At 19.3% G+C, this 19,744-nt stretch overlaps 1 protein-coding gene across 2 annotated transcripts in view; it reads right to left on the bottom strand.

Annotated features, from left to right (window-relative positions):
• Positions 1-19,744, bottom strand: part of LOC145297823 (conserved oligomeric Golgi complex subunit 3-like) — a 153,899-nt gene that overhangs the window by 51,651 nt on the left and 82,504 nt on the right. For both annotated transcript variants that reach the window (XM_080144145.1, XM_080144147.1), the window contains exons 10-13: positions 8,620-8,711; positions 6,370-6,475; positions 4,149-4,182; positions 2,175-2,335 (exon numbers count right to left, since the gene is read on the bottom strand). In XM_080144145.1, the coding sequence (XP_080000271.1) occupies positions 2,175-2,335; positions 4,149-4,182; positions 6,370-6,475; positions 8,620-8,711 (393 nt within the window). The remainder of the gene's footprint in view (positions 1-2,174; positions 2,336-4,148; positions 4,183-6,369; positions 6,476-8,619; positions 8,712-19,744) is intronic.

Genomic DNA, 19,744 nt, shown 5'->3' with positions numbered 1-19,744 from the left:
ATATCACACGTACCCAGTATCCTATTTATATAAGAGTCAATATTTTGCTTTCTAAATAAAATAAATGACTTTCCTTTCAATTTGTGGTTCTAACTAATTTTTAGTTATCACGCAGTTTCAATTCGGGATTAAAAAACTTAGATACTCTGGGACTTAATTGATTAAAAACGGGCAAGAACGATAAAATGTGATAAAATTCAAAATTGTTACAAGAGGGAATCATGGGCTGCATTGAAATGTAACTTTATCGTTAGTTTCATGGCAGCTGCTTGGCTGAGCTTCAATCTATGCCCTGCAAAAACATTCCCAACAAACATTATTTGGATTCATCGGACTACTGTTCTCATCTTGAGTATGATTTTCACGTTTCGGTTGATGTAACCTCCGACCGTCTTCAGGTGAATCTTATCGAATTCAAAAAGTCAAATACTCATCTAACTACAACCACTATCAATAGTGTCCCTTTCTCTACCTAAAACTAAACAAAACTTCCATGAGTAAAGTTTCTTTCCTGTCTGGGGCTGCTTCCCAACTGAGTACAACATTGTTTTTTAAGTCCAATAGATTGGATATAAGTTTTCTGTTACGTTGTCCCAAAAGTTTGTAAACACTTGTGAAAAAATTGAATTGTTATGCAATTTTTAATTGTTTTTTTGCATTTCTATTGTTATAGTGATCTTCATCTTTCAATTCCAAATGACAATTGATAAAATTGAGCTGCGAGTTTTGATTCATTACTGCTGGAAGCGAGGTCTTTTAACCAGGAAAGCCGCAAAAGAGATTTCTTTTGGTTCCGAATAATTATGCCACCTGTAAGCAACTGGAATGGGCCTACGAAAAGTTGAAGCAAAAATACTCGGCTCTGATCAACTGAAAGCGGGCTTTGATGCAGTAGGACAATACCAAGCCACACACCGCCAGGAAAACCAAAGACAATTTTGAAGAGCTGGTCGGCGTCAAGGTTTTGCCAGATCCAATCTACAGTCCTGACTGTGCTTCATCAGATTATGGCCTTTTCCGCTCAGTGTAACAGTGTCTGAAGGGCAGCTGATTCAACTCGTTTGATGAAGTCAAGGAAGAGTGTTAAGAATTCTCCGATTCAAAGCCAGCTGAATGGTACTTTGACGAAATCCAGAAGTTTGCAGATCGATGGCAGGAAGTCTTGGAAAATGATGATTGAGGATTATTTTGTTTTGTTATCACTTGGTGAGTAAAATTTCTATTTCTTGAAGTGTTTACAAACTTTTGGAACAACCTAATATTTTATGCATAAAGTGAAGAGCTTATCAAAACAAATGTAACATAGTCGCTAATCGTTTTCAACAGTGTCGTTCGACATTTAAACATTCGAACCAACACGTGTCATAAGGAAACGAACACAAAGGCAAAAATTTGACTCCGCTTTTTTTTTTCCCCCCCAGTTTTAACAAAAAAAAAAAAAACAAACACACATTTATTACCGGTACTTTCCAAACAACACCTGCATCTTATTTTTTACAGTTCCTCTTGTAGTGACATGTGCTCTGTTGTCTTATGTTGCCACATGTCCATCTCACGTCAGCACTGCGATGTCACTTCATGCACGGGTCATTTGCATATGTGTTATGCAGCTGCTGCTGCTATCAGTGCTAGTGACTCAGTTACGCAAAGGGCTTCCTCGGAAAGAGAGTTAATCATGTTTCAGAGTTTTTGAGATGAGGATTGGTTATTCGTATTATTTTTTATATTTTTTTATTTATTTTTTTTTTTATTACATTTTCACCGCAAACAAGGCACATTGCCACTTTGGTGTAAGGGGCTACTATCAGGGACATGAGCTACTGGGATACTATATAGGGAGTTGGGCAGCAAGATGTCAGTTCACGTTACACTTGAACTTCTGCATGTCAGTACAGTTGGGGATTCTGTTTGAAATTCCATTCAAATTCCCGAGTTTGACAGAACTATTCCAGTAGTAAAATAAATTCAAATAATACAAAAGTTATTCATTTTGATAGGAGCTCAACAAGGATCAGAGCATTAGTGGTGAAAAAAGAGGCCACTCAAGATAAGAACATCCAAATAATACGAGATTAGACATGTCTTCTATTTTACACCTGGAAAAACTTGGAAAAGCTTCCAGGTTGGTCTTAGAAGTAATGAAAAACAAAGAAAAAAAACAGAAAAAAACTTACTTCCATCATTTCTAATTTTTCAGGATACGCCAAATCTCCCGAGGCGGCTTTGTACATGAAGATGTCATTTTTTATGTAGATATAAGTACGATAGACGAGACGTTCCTGTACATCCATCAACATTTGTCCGCAGACGTTCTCAAAAGCCTTCAATTCCTGAGCTAAAAATAAAATTGAAAAAAAAAAAAAAATACATTACAACATTCCACGAAATCACTAATACAAATAAAACCTCAATGTTCACAAAATAATATGTTACAGTATAGACTGGCCTTGTGCCAGACTTAAGCCAGGTTAGAAAGTAAATGAGGGAATCGATAACTGTCAAAGACGGTTAGACAAGTGAACCATGATGTGCAAGAAACTAAATCTATAATATAAATCTCACCTGTTTGTTTAAATGTATGTATGTATGTATGTATGTATGTATGTATGTATGTATGTTTGTATGTCTGCCTAAAACTTTCGACAGAGGCGACGGACACAAGATCAATATCATTTTGAAGCTCGACCCTTCGGACAACAAATATCTAAAAACTGGGCAGTTTTCTACAAGTAGCACCAGCATTATCAAAGGGGTAGTGTTTATCCCATATACAGAAATCACAATAATGTTGAACATAACTAAGAAAAAAGTGTTTTCAAACTTATATACATATATAGAACATAATCCCAAAGTTTTGACATCAATCTAGAAAAGTGAAATTGTCCGTCTGTATGTGTGTGTGTGTGTGTGTGTGTGTGTGTGTGTGTACATTTCCCTACCAAACTACTCTATCAATTTTCAGTCTACAGACTCAAGATTTGACATAAGGAGTATTGAGGTTTGGGAAAATCTTTTTAATCAGTTTTCGGCCAGAAATTTAGCTGCCAAGGGGTCAAAGTTCAACGATTTGACCTTTGAAAACTCTACTAAACTCCTCTACCAATTTTGGATCTAAATACTTAAAATTTTAGATGTAGGTTATTTGGATATGGATCAAACTTTTTAATTTGATTTGAGTCCAAGACAATAAATGTTAAGGGGTCAAAATTGGAGTCAAAGTTAAAAAACAAATTTGACGTCTGCAGTCTCTACCAAATTACTTGGCCAATTTCTGGTCTAAACATTTGAAATTTTACATAAAGTGTATTCAGACATAGGGCAAGCTTTTTAATCAGTTTTGGCCAAAAATTTGGCTGCCAAGGGGTCAAAATTCAAAAGATTTGACCTTTGCGGTCTCTAGCAAAAACTATTCAGCAAATGGTGGGTCTAAACATTTGAAATTTTACATAAAATGTATTCAGACATGCAGCAAGCTTTTTATGTTTTGGGGCGAAAATTTGGCTTCCAAGAGGTCAAAGTTGAAAGAATTAACCTTTGAAAAGTCTACCAAGCTCCTCCACCAATTTTGAGTCTAAACACTTGAAATTTTAGAAGTAGGTTACCTGGACATGAGTCAAACTTTTTAATATATATATATATATATATATATATATATATATATACATATATATATATATATACATATGCACATAAATTTATAGAACAGTATACAGAGCCCAAGCAAAGCGGGGCTGAACTGCTAGATTTCTAGAAAAAAAAAAAAAAAAAACTTGTATAAGTGTTTGTCATCTTAATTGAAATATAGCCGGAACATACAACAAAGAAGGGAGTGTGAGAGAGAAGAAAAATGGGGACAAAAAATGGAGAAGAAAATTAGGGACAAAAAAATGGGAAAGAAAAATGGGGACAAAAAATGGGGAAGAAAAATGGGGACAAAAAATGGGGAAGAAAAATGGGGAAGAAAAATGAGAACAAAAAATGGGGAGAAAAAAAATAGAGAAATGGTTAGAAAGAATAATATAAAAATGTTCTACACATTATTTAACTTCTTGTTTTTTGCTTTTACATGGCACCAAGCAATGCCGAGTAGCCATGCTAGTTTTAAACATAAAAAGAAAGAAAATAGAAAAAAAAAACATTTGACTTACGATTATTTCTCACATGTTCTTCAATCATTTCAATCTGTTGAAAAAATAAACAGAAACTGCTGAGACTTCAGCCAGGATTCAACCAAAATTAAATTTGATAAACTGTGGGAACTTGTCACATGGCTCCAAAAGAATGTGTGAGAGAAAACAGTGAAGTCAGTTTGGGGGCATATGGTGCGTGGACGTGTAAAATGATATGGGATGACAAAATATAATTAATTAATGGTTTTAATCGCTCTCTGTCTTCCACTGGTTAGTAATTTGGAGCAAAGATCAAGTTGAATAAATATCCATCATATTCAATCTGTTTTGTTCCAGTCAGTCCGTTTTGAAAGTATGCCCAACACTTATTTACTTGGTGGTGTTCCCTCAGTTTGAAACAATCATACAAGTAGAACTACGAATTTGTGAACTGGTTTTCTGTGTGTGACACAAGATCAAAAGTTCAGCTGGAGCCAATTTGGTGATCTTGCGAATTAAATTGTCACATGGCTCAAAGAGAAGATTAAATTGTCACATGGCTCAAAGAGAAGATTAAATTGTCACATGGCTCAAAGAGAAGATTAAATTGTCACATGGCTCAAAGAAGATTAAATTGTCACATGGCTCAAAGAGAAGATTAAATTGTCACATGGCTCAAAGAGAAGATTAAATTGTCACATGGCTCAAAGAGAAGATTAAATTGTCACATGGCTCAAAGAGAAGATTAAATTGTCACATGGCTCAAAGAGAAGATTAAATTGTCACATGGCTCAAAGAGAAGATTAAATTGTCACATGGCTCAAAGAGAAGATTAAATTGTCACATGGCTCAAAGAGAAGATTAAATTGTCACATGACTCAAAGAGAAGATGTGATAGAGAAGAACAGTTCGTTTCGGAGCATGGAGTGTGTGTGTGAAATGATATGGGATGACAAAATATAATTAATAATTTTGATTGCGCTATTTGATATCTCCTTCCACTGTTCAGTGATATTGGAACAAAGATCAAATTGAATAAATGCCCACTGTCTTCCATTTTTCTTGTTAGAGTTAGTCTTCTTTTTTAAACTCATATTTAACCCCAAACAAAGCATATTGCCAACTGGGATCATGATAAACTATTGCTTGTGAACATTTACAAACTCCATTCATAAGTAAAAAACGTATAATTGTTATGTCAAGAACTAGAGTTCATATAGAAACGTGGTTTTACTTTGAATAAAATAAAATACACATCAAGTGCACTTGAAAGGCATTAAAAGGAAAATAAACAAATATTTTATTTGTTAGAAATTTATAACAAATATATTTCAGAGGTATACTCCATCTTCATTGCTGATAAACTATTGCTTTTCCAAAATTATCTATAGTCCTATAATTTTTTTTTGTTTTTTGTATTGATATTCATGTTAAAAACCCTTTTTTTCTATTTATTTAAAAAGAAAATACAACTTTGTCATGGAATTACATTCATCTGCAAAAGATATGCTGATTTGCATATTCTATTAAACATTCATTTTAATCAATTCCCTAATATTTTGGTTTTCTTATGGGATGATCATCTTTAGTTAACTATTACGCGTAATTATATTCATGCAGATATTCTACATCATTTATACTTGCGTAATATTTGTGTAAAAAGCTTATAGTGAACACAAACCTCTTTCTAGATATATTTATGCATGCATATATATATTTGTTTAAAAAATTTTGCCTACCAAACTCCTTTGTCAGTTTTTGGTCTACAGACATGAAACTTAATATATAGGGTAATCGAACCCATGCAAAACTTTATGTTTGGGTTTTAATTGGAGAAAATCAGTGCAAAAATGTGTAAATTAAAAAAAAATGGAATTTGCCAGGTAAAGGTCGAACAACAGCATTATGAATATGCATGCATAACGTAATAGCTATTGATTCATGTTTTAATTTTTAGCCTTGCAGCAAACATGTCTTCATAGCTCAGACATTAACATCAAAGGAAAAAGTAAATCGTAAGCTAAACATTTTGGTTTCGATTCTCGGTGGTGGTACACAAATCATTTTCTTTTTTAACTTTTTAAATCACAACTATATATTGGGTCCAAAATAATATAATAATAAATACGAAATCTGCATTAATCAAAATATCATATTTAAGCATATTTTACGACCGGAGAATGCCGGGCAGCCTGCTAGTTTATTTCTATAACATGAAAAAAAAAAAAAAAACTCAAAAAACATAAGCGGTTATATTTACCTTTAATATAGCACAAAGTTCAGCTAACGTTTCCAAATGGTTGATATGAATAATCAGAGGCCGGAATACATCGTAAAGATACGTGCAAAGTTTCTCCAGCATTTCACTGTGGAGAAGGGAAAAAATGATTGAAACGAAAAATAATAACATGTTAATATGTAGATATGTGAACTATCGAACCGGTTAGCTCTTCGCAAAATTCACAACTTGAAATATTTGAAACATTAAAAATATTAAACATTTCATTCATAACTTTGTGGTAAACATGAAGTAAAATCTCATTTATTGATTTTTGATGATTTTTTTTATAGATATCGATTTTTGATGATTTTTTTTTATAGATATCGATTTTTGATGATTTTTATTGATATCGATTTTTGATGATTTTTATTTATATCGATTTTTGATGATTTTTATTTATATCGATTTTTGATGATTTTTTTTTGATATCGATTTTTTCTGATTTTTTTTATTGATATCGATTTTTTATTGATATCGATTTTTTATGATTTTTTTTATTTATATCGATTTTTGATGATTTTTTATTTATATCGATTTTTGATGATTTTTTATTGTTATCGATTTTTGATGATTTTTTATTTATATCGATTTTTGATGATTTTTATTATTGATATCGATTTTTTATTGATATCGATTTTTGATCATTTTTATTGATATCGATTTTTGATGATTTTTGTTTATATCGCTTTTTGATTATTTTTATTGATATCGATTTTTTCTGATTTTTTTTATTGATATCGATTTTTTATGATTTTTTATTTATATCGATTTTTGATGATTTTTTATTTATATCGATTTTTGATGATTTTTTATTATTGATATCGATTTTTTATTGATATCGATTTTTGATCATTTTTATTGATATCGATTTTTGATGATTTTTTATTTATATTGATTTTTGATGATTTTTTATTGTTATCGATTTTTGATGATTTTTATTATTGATATCGATTTTTTATTGATATCGATTTTTGATCATTTTTATTTATATCGATTTTTGATGATTTTTTATTTATATCGATTTTTGATGATTTTTTATTGTTATCGATTTTTGATGATTTTTTTTATTGATATCGATTTTTTATTGATATCGATTTTTGATCATTTTTATTGATATCGATTTTTGATGATTTTTGTTTATATCGCTTTTTGATTATTTTTATTGATATCGATTTTTGATGATTTTGTTACAAATATAAATTTATTTTTTTAAATGTGACCTTAAAGAGACCAAATTTAATTTCTAATTTAATCAATAAACATTATTGGTGATCCTGATACAAATTTATGTATTTGTAAATGTGATTGTAAAGAAAGGAAAAGAACGAAATAAATTTGCATTTTTAGTTGCAATAACAAAAATAGGTTAGTTGCTCCTTCCCTTTTCTAAATAAAAAACATTTGAACACAAATGATGAATATTTGTTCATGAAATAAATTTTTTTTCAAAATCTAATTATTTATTATATTAAAATCAAAATAAGCATTAAATTAAAAAAATATATTAATAATATTTCTTAGCATACAAATTTATTTATTTTTTAAATGCAATCATAAAGTAAGGAAAAAAAGACAAATCATTTCCAGTTGCAACTTCGTGAAAAAAAAAGGTTAATCCTCCCTCCTTCCAGACAAAGGAACGTTTAATACAACTGCTACATATTTGTTTACGAAATAAAATAATAAAATGTGACTGTAAAGAAAGGAAAAGAAAGAAATTTTTTTTTTAACTATTGAATCACCACTTATCAAGGCTAAAAGCAATTTGAAGATAAAACTCTTCTTAATGTTTATCCTCAAGTTTCTTTTGGCCTTGATAAATGGTGATTGATTTTGGCGATTTTGATATGAATAAAAAATTTATTTATTTTTTAAATGTGACCTTAAAGAAACAAAATTTCATTTTTAATTTATTTGTTTTAACACAAACTGGAACTGATAGGATTTGAACTCATTAAAATTATCCACTACCTAGATGTTTTTTTGTTATAATTATCTAATATATGAAGTTAGTCAAATGACAGCTGTAGCGTTGCATCTCACAAACTAATATTTGATTCTCGTTAGTCAGTTAATTTCAGAACCTTACAGTTTTTACATATAAAAATTTCAATCATTTCCTTAAATTACATATTCGATCCAGCCAAATAATTTATTCAATTTATTTTATTTTTGCAAGATTCACTGTTTATTAATATATAAATTATGACATATACTGATAAAACTTACTCGAGTTGAGGGGAGGGTTTCGAAAAGAAGTTGAAATACAATTGGTATTCGTCTTCACAAACATGAACCATGAAAGCACAACCACTACGCATCTGAAAGCACAGAAAAAGAGAAAAGAAGATCAATTTCCAAAAAAATTACATTAAAAAAAATGAATAAAGTAAAAAAAAATATGAATAAAGTAAAAAAAAATATGAATAAAGTAAAAAAAAATATGAATAAAGTAAAAAAAATATGAATAAAGTAAAAAAAAATATGAATAAAATTAAAAAAAATGAATAAAGTAAAAAAAAATATGAATAAAGTAAAAAAAAATATGAATAAAATAAAAAAAAAAATGAAGTAAAAAAAAATATGAATAAAATAAAAAAAAAATGAATAAAGTAAAAAAAAATATGAATAAAGTACAAAAAATATGAATAAAGTAAAAACAAATATGAATAAAGTACAAAAAAATATGAATAAAGTACAAAAAAATATGAATAAAGTACAAAAAATATGAATAAAGTAAAAAAAATACGAATAAAGTAAAAAAAATATGAATAAAGTACAAAAAATATGAATAAAGTAAAAAAATACGAATAAAGTAAAAAAATATGAATAAAGTAAAAAAAATACGAATAAAGTAAAAAAAATACGAATAAAGTAAAAAAAATAAAAATGAATAAAGTACAAAAAATATGAATAAAGTACAAAAAATATGAATAAAGTAAAAAACAAAAAATATGAATAAAGTAAAAAAAATAAAAATGAATAAAGAACAAAAAATATGAATAAAGTAAAAAAAATAAATATGAATAAAGTAAAAAACAAAAAATATAAATAAAGTAAAAAAAAATAAAAATGAATAAAGTAAAAAAAATATAAATAAAGTAAAAAAAATAAAAATGAATAAAGTACAAAAAATATAAATAAAGTAAAAAAAATAAATATGCATAAAGTAAAAAACAAAAAATATGAATAAAATAAAAAAAATATGAATAAAGTAAAAAAAATATGAATAAAGTAAAAAAATATGAATAAAGTAAAAAAATATGAATAAAGTAAAAAAATATGAATAAAGTAAAAAAAATATGAATAAAGTAAAAAAATATGAATAAAGTAAAAAAATATGAATAAAGTAAAAAAAATATGAATAAAGTAAAAAAAATATGAATAAAGTAAAAAAAATATGAATAAAGTAAAAAAAATATGAATAAAGTAAAAAAAATATGAATAAAGTAAAAAAAATATGAATAAAGTAAAAAAAAATATGAATAAAGTAAAAAAAATATGAATAAAGTAAAAAAAATATGAATAAAGTAAAAAAAAATATTAAGAAAGTAAAAAAATATGAATAAAGTAAAAAAAATATGAATAAAGTAAAAAAAATATTAAGAAAGTAAAAAAAATATTAAGAAAGTAAAAAAAATATGAATAAAGTAAAAAAAAATATGAATAAAGTAAAAAAAATATGAATAAAGTAAAAAAAATATGAATAAAGTAAAAAAAATATTAAGAAAGTAAAAAAAATATGAATAAAGTAAAAAAAATATGAATAAAGTAAAAAAAATATGAATAAAGTAAAAAAAATATGAATAAAGTAAAAAAAATATGAATAAAGTAAAAAAAATATGAATAAAGTAAAAAAAATATGAATAAAGTAAAAAAAATATGAATAAAGTAAAAAAAATATGAAGAAAGTAAAAAAAATATGAATACAGTAAAAAAAATATGAATAAAGTAAAAAAAATATGAATAAAGTAAAAAAATATGAATAAAGTAAAAAAATATGAATAAAGTAAAAAAAATATGAATAAAGTAAAAAAAATATGAATAAAGTAAAAAAAATATGAATAAAGTAAAAAAAATATTAAGAAAGTAAAAAAAATATGAATAAAGTAAAAAAAATATGAATAAAGTAAAAAAAATATTAAGAAAGTAAAAAAATATGAATAAAGTAAAAAAAATATGAATAAAGTAAAAAAAATATGAATAAAGTAAAAAAAATATTAATAAAGTAAAAAAAATATTAAGAAAGTAAAAAAAATATGAATAAAGTAAAAAAAATATGAATAAAGTAAAAAAAATATGAATAAAGTAAAAAAAATATGAATAAAGTAAAAAATATGAAGAAAGTAAAAAAAATATAAATAAAGTAAAAAAAATATGAATAAAGTAAAAAAATATGAATAAAGTAAAAAAAATATGAATAAAGTAAAAAAAATATGAATAAAGTAAAAAAAATATGAATAAAGTAAAAAAAATATGAATAAAGTAAAAAAAATATGAAGAAAGTAAAAAAAATATGAATAAAGTAAAAAAAATATGAAGAAAGTAAAAAAAATATGAATAAAGTAAAAAAATATGAAGAAAGTAAAAAAAATATGAATAAAGTAAAAAAAAAATATGAATAAAGTAAAAAAAATATGAATAAAGTAAAAAAAATATGAATAAAGTAAAAAAAAAATATGAATAAAGTAAAAAAAATATGAATAAAGTAAAAAAAAATATGAATAAAGTAAAAAAAATATGAATAAAGTAAAAAAAATATGAATAAAGTAAAAAAAAATATGAATAAAGTAAAACAAAATATGAATAAAGTAAAAAAAAATATGAATAAAGTAAAAAAATGAATAAAGTAAAAAATAAAAATGAATAAAGTAAAAAAAATATGAATAAAGTAAAAAAAATAAAAATGAATAAAGTAAAAAAAATATGAATAAAGTAAAAAAAATATGAATAAAGTAAAAAAAATATGAATAAAGTAAAAAAAATATGAATAAAGTAAAAAAAATATGAATAAAGTAAAAAAAATATGAAGAAAGTAAAAAAATATGAAGAAAGTAAAAAAAATATGAATAAAGTAAAAAAATATGAATAAAGTAAAAAAAATATGAATAAAGTAAAAAAAAATATGAATAAAGTAAAAAAAATATGAATAAAGTAAAAAAAAATATGAATAAAGTAAAAAAAATATGAATAAAGTAAAGAAAATATGAATAAAGTAAAAAAAAATATGAATAAGGTAAAAAAAATATGAATAAAGTAAAAAAAAATATGAATAAAGTAAAAAAAATATGAATAAAGTAAAAAAAAAATATGAATAAAGTAAAAAAAATATGAATAAAGTAAAAAAAATATGAATAAAGTAAAAAAAATATGAATAAAGTAAAAAAAATATGAATAAAGTAAAAAAACTATGAATAAAGTAAAAAAAATATGAATAAAGTAAAAAAAATATGAATAAAGTAAAAAAATATGAATAAAGTAAAAAAAATATGAATAAAGTAAAAAAAATATGAATAAAGTAAAAAAAAATATGAATAAAGTAAAAAAAATATGAATAAAGTAAAAAAAATATGAATAAAGTAAAAAAAATATTAAGAAAGTAAAAAAATATGAATAAAGTAAAAAAAATATGAATAAAGTAAAAAAAATATGAATAAAGTAAAAAAAATATGAATAAAGTAAAAAAAATATTAAGAAAGTAAAAAAAATATGAATAAAGTAAAAAAAATATGAATAAAGTAAAAAAAATATGAATAAAGTAAAAAAAATATTAAGAAAGTAAAAAAAATATGAATAAAGTAAAAAAAATATGAATAAAGTAAAAAAAATATGAATAAAGTAAAAAAAATATGAATAAAGTAAAAAAAATATGAATAAAGTAAAAAAAATATGAATAAAGTAAAAAAAATATTAAGAAAGTAAAAAAATATGAATAAAGTAAAAAAAATAAGAATAAAGTAAAAAAAATATGAATAAAGTAAAAAAAATATGAATAAAGTAAAAAAAATATGAATAAAGTAAAAAAAATATGAATAAAGTAAAAAAAATATGAATAAAGTAAAAAAATATGAATAAAGTAAAAAAAATATGAATAAAGTAAAAAAAATATTAAGAAAGTAAAAAAATATGAAGAAAGTAAAAAAAATATGAATAAAGTAAAAAAAATATGAATAAAGTAAAAAAAATATGAATAAAGTAAAAAAAATATGAATAAAGTAAAAAAAATATGAAGAAAGTAAAAAAATATGAAGAAAGTAAAAAAAATATGAATAAAGTAAAAAAATATGAATAAAGTAAAAAAAATATGAATAAAGTAAAAAAAATATGAATAAAGTAAAAAAAATATGAATAAAGAAAAGAAAATATGAATAAAGTAAAAAAAAAATATGAATAAGGTAAAAAAAATATGAATAAAGTAAAAAAAATATGAATAAAGTAAAAAAAATATGAATAAAGTAAAAAAAAAATATGAATAAAGTAAAAAAAATATGAATAAAGTAAAAAAAATATGAATAAAGTAAAAAAAATATGAATAAAGTAAAAAAACTATGAATAAAGTAAAAAAAATATGAATAAAGTAAAAAAAAATATGAATAAAGTAAAAAAAATATGAATAAAGTAAAAAAAATATGAATAAAGTAAAAAAAATATGAATAAAGTAAAAAAAAATATGAATAAAGTAAAAAAAAATATGAATAAAGTAAAAAAAATATGAATAAAGTAAAAAAATATGAATAAAGTAAAAAAATATGAATAAAGTAAAAAAAATATGAATAAAGTAAAAAAAATATGAATAAAGTAAAAAAAATATTAAGAAAGTAAAAAAAATATGAATAAAGTAAAAAAAATATGAATAAAGTAAAAAAAATATGAATAAAGTAAAAAAAATATGAATAAAGTAAAAAAAATATGAATAAAGTAAAAAAAATATGAATAAAGTAAAAAAAATATGAATAAAGTAAAAAAAATATGAATAAAGTAAAAAAAATATGAATAAAGTAAAAAAAATATGAATAAAGTAAAAAAAATATGAATAAAGTAAAAAAAATATGAATAAAGTAAAAAAAATATGAATAAAGTAAAAAAAATATGAATAAAGTAAAAAAAATATGAATAAAGTAAAAAAAATATGAATAAAGTAAAAAAAATATGAATAAAGTAAAAAAAATATGAATAAAGTAAAAAAAATATGAATAAAGTAAAAAAAATATTAAGAAAGTAAAAAAAATATGAATAAAGTAAAAAAAATATGAATAAAGTAAAAAAAATATGAATAAAGTAAAAAAAATATGAATAAAGTAAAAAAAAATATGAATAAAGTAAAAAAATATGAATAAAGTAAAAAAAATATTAAGAAAGTAAAAAAATATGAATAAAGTAAAAAAAATATGAATAAAGTAAAAAAAATATGAATAAAGTAAAAAAAATATGAATAAAGTAAAAAAAATATGAATAAAGTAAAAAAAATATGAATAAAGTAAAAAAATATGAATAAAGTAAAAAAAATATGAATAAAGTAAAAAAAATATGAATAAAGTAAAAAAAATATGAATAAAGTAAAAAAAATATGAATAAAGTAAAAAAATATGAATAAAGTAAAAAAAATATGAATAAAGTAAAAAAAATATGAATAAAGTAAAAAAAATATGAATAAAGTAAAAAAAATATTAAGAAAGTAAAAAAAATATGAATAAAGTAAAAAAAATATGAATAAAGTAAAAAAAATATGAATAAAGTAAAAAAAATATGAAGAAAGTAAAAAAATATGAAGAAAGTAAAAAAAATATGAATAAAGTAAAAAAATATGAATAAAGTAAAAAAAATATGAATAAAGTAAAAAAAAATATGAATAAAGTAAAAAAAATATGAATAAAGTAAAAAAAAATATTAATAAAGTAAAAAAAATATGAATAAAGTAAAGAAAATATGAATAAAGTAAAAAAAAAATATGAATAAGGTAAAAAAAATATGAATAAAGTAAAAAAAAATATGAATAAAGTAAAAAAAATATGAATAAAGTAAAAAAAAAATATGAATAAAGTAAAAAAAATATTAATAAAGTAAAAAAAATATGAATAAAGTAAAAAAAAAATATGAATAAAGTAAAAAAAATATGAATAAAGTAAAAAAAATATGAATAAAGTAAAAAAAATATGAATAAAGTAAAAAAAAAATATGAATAAAGTAAAAAAAATATGAATAAAGTAAAAAAAAATATGAATAAAGTAAAAAAAATATGAATAAAGTAAAAAAAATATTAAGAAAGTAAAAAAATATGAATAAAGTAAAAAAAATATGAATAAAGTAAAAAAAATATTAAGAAAGTAAAAAAAATATGAATAAAGTAAAAAAAATATGAATAAAGTAAAAAAAATATGAATAAAGTAAAAAAAATATGAATAAAGTAAAAAAAATATTAAGAAAGTAAAAAAATATGAATAAAGTAAAAAAAATAAGAATAAAGTAAAAAAAATATGAATAAAGTAAAAAAAATATGAATAAAGTAAAAAAAATATGAATAAAGTAAAAAAAATATGAATAAAGTAAAAAAAATATGAATAAAGTAAAAAAAATATGAATAAAGTAAAAAAAAATATGAATAAAGTAAAAAAAATATGAATAAAGTAAAAAAAAAATATGAATAAAGTAAAAAAAATATGAATAAAGTAAAAAAAAATATGAATAAAGTAAAAAAAATATGAATAAAGTAAAAAAAATATGAATAAAGTAAAAAAAAATATGAATAAAGTAAAACAAAATATGAATAAAGTAAAAAAAAATATGAATAAAGTAAAAAAATGAATAAAGTAAAAAATAAAAATGAATAAAGTAAAAAAAATATGAATAAAGTAAAAAAAATAAAAATGAATAAAGTAAAAAAAATATGAATAAAGTAAAAAAAATATGAATAAAGTAAAAAAAATATGAATAAAGTAAAAAAAATATGAATAAAGTAAAAAAAATATGAATAAAGTAAAAAAAATATGAAGAAAGTAAAAAAATATGAAGAAAGTAAAAAAAATATGAATAAAGTAAAAAAAATATGAAGAAAGTAAAAAAAATATGAATAAAGTAAAAAAAAATATGAAGAAAGTAAAAAAAATATGAATAAAGTAAAAAAATATGAAGAAAGTAAAAAAAATATGAATAAAGTAAAGAAAATATGAATAAAGTAAAAAAAAAATATGAATAAGGTAAAAAAAATATGAATAAAGTAAAAAAAAAATATGAATAAAGTAAAAAAAATATGAATAAAGTAAAAAAAAATATGAATAAAGTAAAAAAAATATGAATAAAGTAAAAAAAATATGAATAAAGTAAAAAAAAATATGAATAAAGTAAAACAAAATATGAATAAAGTAAAAAAAAATATGAATAAAGTAAAAAAAATGAATAAAGTAAAAAATAAAAATGAATAAAGTAAAAAAAATATGAATAAAGTAAAAAAATAAAAATGAATAAAGTAAAAAAAATATGAATAAAGTAAAAAAAATATGAATAAAGTAAAAAAAATATGAATAAAGTAAAAAAAATATGAATAAAGTAAAAAAAATATGAATAAAGTAAAAAAAATATGAAGAAAGTAAAAAAATATGAAGAAAGTAAAAAAAATATGAATAAAGTAAAAAAATATGAATAAAGTAAAAAAATATGAATAAAGTAAAAAAAATATGAATAAAGTAAAAAAAAATATGAATAAAGTAAAAAAATATGAATAAAGTAAAAAAAAATATGAATAAAGTAAAAAAAATATGAATAAAGTAAAGAAAATATGAATAAAGTAAAAAAAAAATATGAATAAGGTAAAAAAAATATGAATAAAGTAAAAAAAAATATGAATAAAGTAAAAAAAATATGAATAAAGTAAAAAAAAAATATGAATAAAGTAAAAAAAATATGAATAAAGTAAAAAAAATATGAATAAAGTAAAAAAAATATGAATAAAGTAAAAAAAATATGAATAAAGTAAAAAAACTATGAATAAAGTAAAAAAAATATGAATAAAGTAAAAAAAATATGAATAAAGTAAAAAAAATATGAATAAAGTAAAAAAAATATGAATAAAGTAAAAAAAATATGAATAAAGTAAAAAAAAATATGAATAAAGTAAAAAAAAATATGAATAAAGTAAAAAAAATATGAATAAAGTAAAAAAAATATTAAGAAAGTAAAAAAATATGAATAAAGTAAAAAAAATATGCATAAAGTAAAAAAAATATGAATAAAGTAAAAAAAATATGAATAAAGTAAAAAAAATATTAAGAAAGTAAAAAAAATATGAATAAAGTAAAAAAAATATGAATAAAGTAAAAAAAATATGAATAAAGTAAAAAAAATATTAAGAAAGTAAAAAAAATATGAATAAAGTAAAAAAAATATGAATAAAGTAAAAAAAATATGAATAAAGTAAAAAAAATATGAATAAAGTAAAAAAAATATGAATAAAGTAAAAAAAAATGAATAAAGTAAAAAAATATGAATAAAGTAAAAAAAATATGAATAAAGTAAAAAAAATATGAATAAAGTAAAAAAAATATGAATAAAGTAAAAAAAATATGAATAAAGTAAAAAAAATATGAATAAAGTAAAAAAAATATGAATAAAGTAAAAAAAATATGAATAAAGTAAAAAAAATATGAATAAAGTAAAAAAATATGAATAAAGTAAAAAAAATATGAATAAAGTAAAAAAATATGAATAAAGTAAAAAAAATATTAAGAAAGTAAAAAAAATATGAATAAAGTAAAAAAAATATGAATAAAGTAAAAAAAATATGAATAAAGTAAAAAAAATATGAATAAAGTAAAAAAAAATATGAATAAAGTAAAAAAATATGAATAAAGTAAAAAAAATATGAATAAAGTAAAAAAAATATGAATAAAGTAAAAAAATATGAATAAAGTAAAAAAAATATGAATAAAGTAAAAAAAATATGAATAAAGTAAAAAAAATATGAATAAAGTAAAAAAAATATGAATAAAGTAAAAAAAATATGAATAAAGTAAAAAAATATGAATAAAGTAAAAAAAATATGAATAAAGTAAAAAAAATATGAATAAAGTAAAAAAAAATATGAATAAAGTAAAAAAAATATTAAGAAAGTAAAAAAAATATGAATAAAGTAAAAAAAATATGAATAAAGTAAAAAAAATATGAAGAAAGTAAAAAAATATGAAGAAAGTAAAAAAAATATGAATAAAGTAAAAAAATATGAATAAAGTAAAAAAAAATATGAATAAAGTAAAAAAAAATATGAATAAAGTAAAAAAAATATGAATAAAGTAAAAAAAAATATTAATAAAGTAAAAAAAATATGAATAAAGTAAAGAAAATATGAATAAAGTAAAAAAAAATATGAATAAGGTAAAAAAAATATGAATAAAGTAAAAAAAAATATGAATAAAGTAAAAAAAATATGAATAAAGTAAAAAAAAATATGAATAAAGTAAAAAAAATATTAATAAAGTAAAAAAAATATGAATAAAGTAAAAAAAAAATATGAATAAAGTAAAAAAAATATGAATAAAGTAAAAAAAATATGAATAAAGTAAAAAAAATATGAATAAAGTAAAAAAAAAATATGAATAAAGTAAAAAAAATATGAATAAAGTAAAAAAAAATATGAATAAAGTAAAAAAAATATGAATAAAGTAAAAAAAATATTAAGAAAGTAAAAAAATATGAATAAAGTAAAAAAATATGAATAAAGTAAAAAAAATATGAATAAAGTAAAAAAAATATTAAGAAAGTAAAAAAAATATGAATAAAGTAAAAAAAATATGAATAAAGTAAAAAAAATATGAATAAAGTAAAAAAATATGAATAAAGTAAAAAAAATATGAATAAAGTAAAAAAAATATGAATAAAGTAAAAAAAATATTAAAAAAGTAAAAAAATATGAATAAAGTAAAAAAAATATGAATAAAGTAAAAAAAATATGAATAAAGTAAAAAACAAATATGAATAAAGTAAAAAAAATATGAATAAAGTAAAAAAAAATATGAATAAAGTAAAAAAAATATGAATAAAGTAAAAAAAAAATATGAATAAAGTAAAAAAAATATGAATAAAGTAAAAAACATATGAATAAAGTAAAAAAAAAATATGAATAAAGTAAAAAAAATATGAATAAAGTAAAAAAAATATGAATAAAGTAAAAAAAAAATATGAATAAAGTAAAAAAAATATGAATAAAGTAAAAAAAAATATGAATAAAGTAAAAAAAATATGAATAAAGTAAAAAAAATATGAATAAAGTAAAAAAAATATTAAGAAAGTAAAAAAATATGAATAAAGTAAAAAAAATATGAATAAAGTAAAAAAAATATGAATAAAGTAAAAAAAATATGAAGAAAGTAAAAAAAATATGAATAAAGTAAAAAAAATATGAATAAAGTAAAAAAAATATTAAGAAAGTAAAAAAAATATGAATAAAGTAAAAAAAATATGAATAAAGTAAAAAAAATATTAAGAAAGTAAAAAAATATTAAGAAAGTAAAAAAAATATGAATAAAGTAAAAAAAATATGAATAAAGTAAAAAAAATATGAATAAAGTAAAAAAAATATGAATAAAGTAAAAAAAATATGAATAAAGTAAAAAAAATATGAATAAAGTAAAAAAAAATATGAATAAAGTAAAAAAATATGAATAAAGTAAAAAAAATATGAATAAAGTAAAAAAAATATGAATAAAGTAAAAAAAATATGAATAAAGTAAAAAAAATATGAATAAAGTAAAAAAAATATGAATAAAGTAAAAAAAATATGAATAAAGTAAAAAAAATATTAAGAAAGTAAAAAAAATATGAATAAAGTAAAAAAAATATGAATAAAGTAAAAAAAATATTAAGAAAGTAAAAAAAATATGAATAAAGTAAAAAAAATATGAATAAAGTAAAAAAAATATTAAGAAAGTAAAAAAATATGAATAAAGTAAAAAAAATATGAATAAAGTAAAAAAAATATGAATAAAGTAAAAAAAATATGAATAAAGTAAAAAAAATATTAAGAAAGTAAAAAAATATTAAGAAAGTAAAAAAAATATGAATAAAGTAAAAAAAATATGAATAAAGTAAAAAAAATATGAATAAAGTAAAAAAAATATGAATAAAGTAAAAAAAATATGAATAAAGTAAAAAAAATATGAATAAAGTAAAAAAAATATGAATAAAGTAAAAACAATATGAATAAAGTAAAAAAATATGAATAAAGTAAAAAAAATATGAATAAAGTAAAAAAATATTAAGAAAGTAAAAAAATATGAAGAAAGTAAAAAAATATGAATAAAGTAAAAAAAATATGAATAAAGTAAAAAAAATATGAATAAAGTAAAAAAAATATGAATAAAGTAAA

Source organism: Euprymna scolopes, chromosome 18 (genome assembly GCF_053919585.1).
Source record: "Euprymna scolopes isolate OS-2025 chromosome 18, ASM5391958v1, whole genome shotgun sequence".
Lineage (NCBI taxonomy): Eukaryota > Metazoa > Mollusca > Cephalopoda > Sepiida > Sepiolidae > Euprymna > Euprymna scolopes.
Note: the sequence above shows the minus strand (reverse complement) of the source record. Positions and strands in the feature narration are given on the sequence as shown.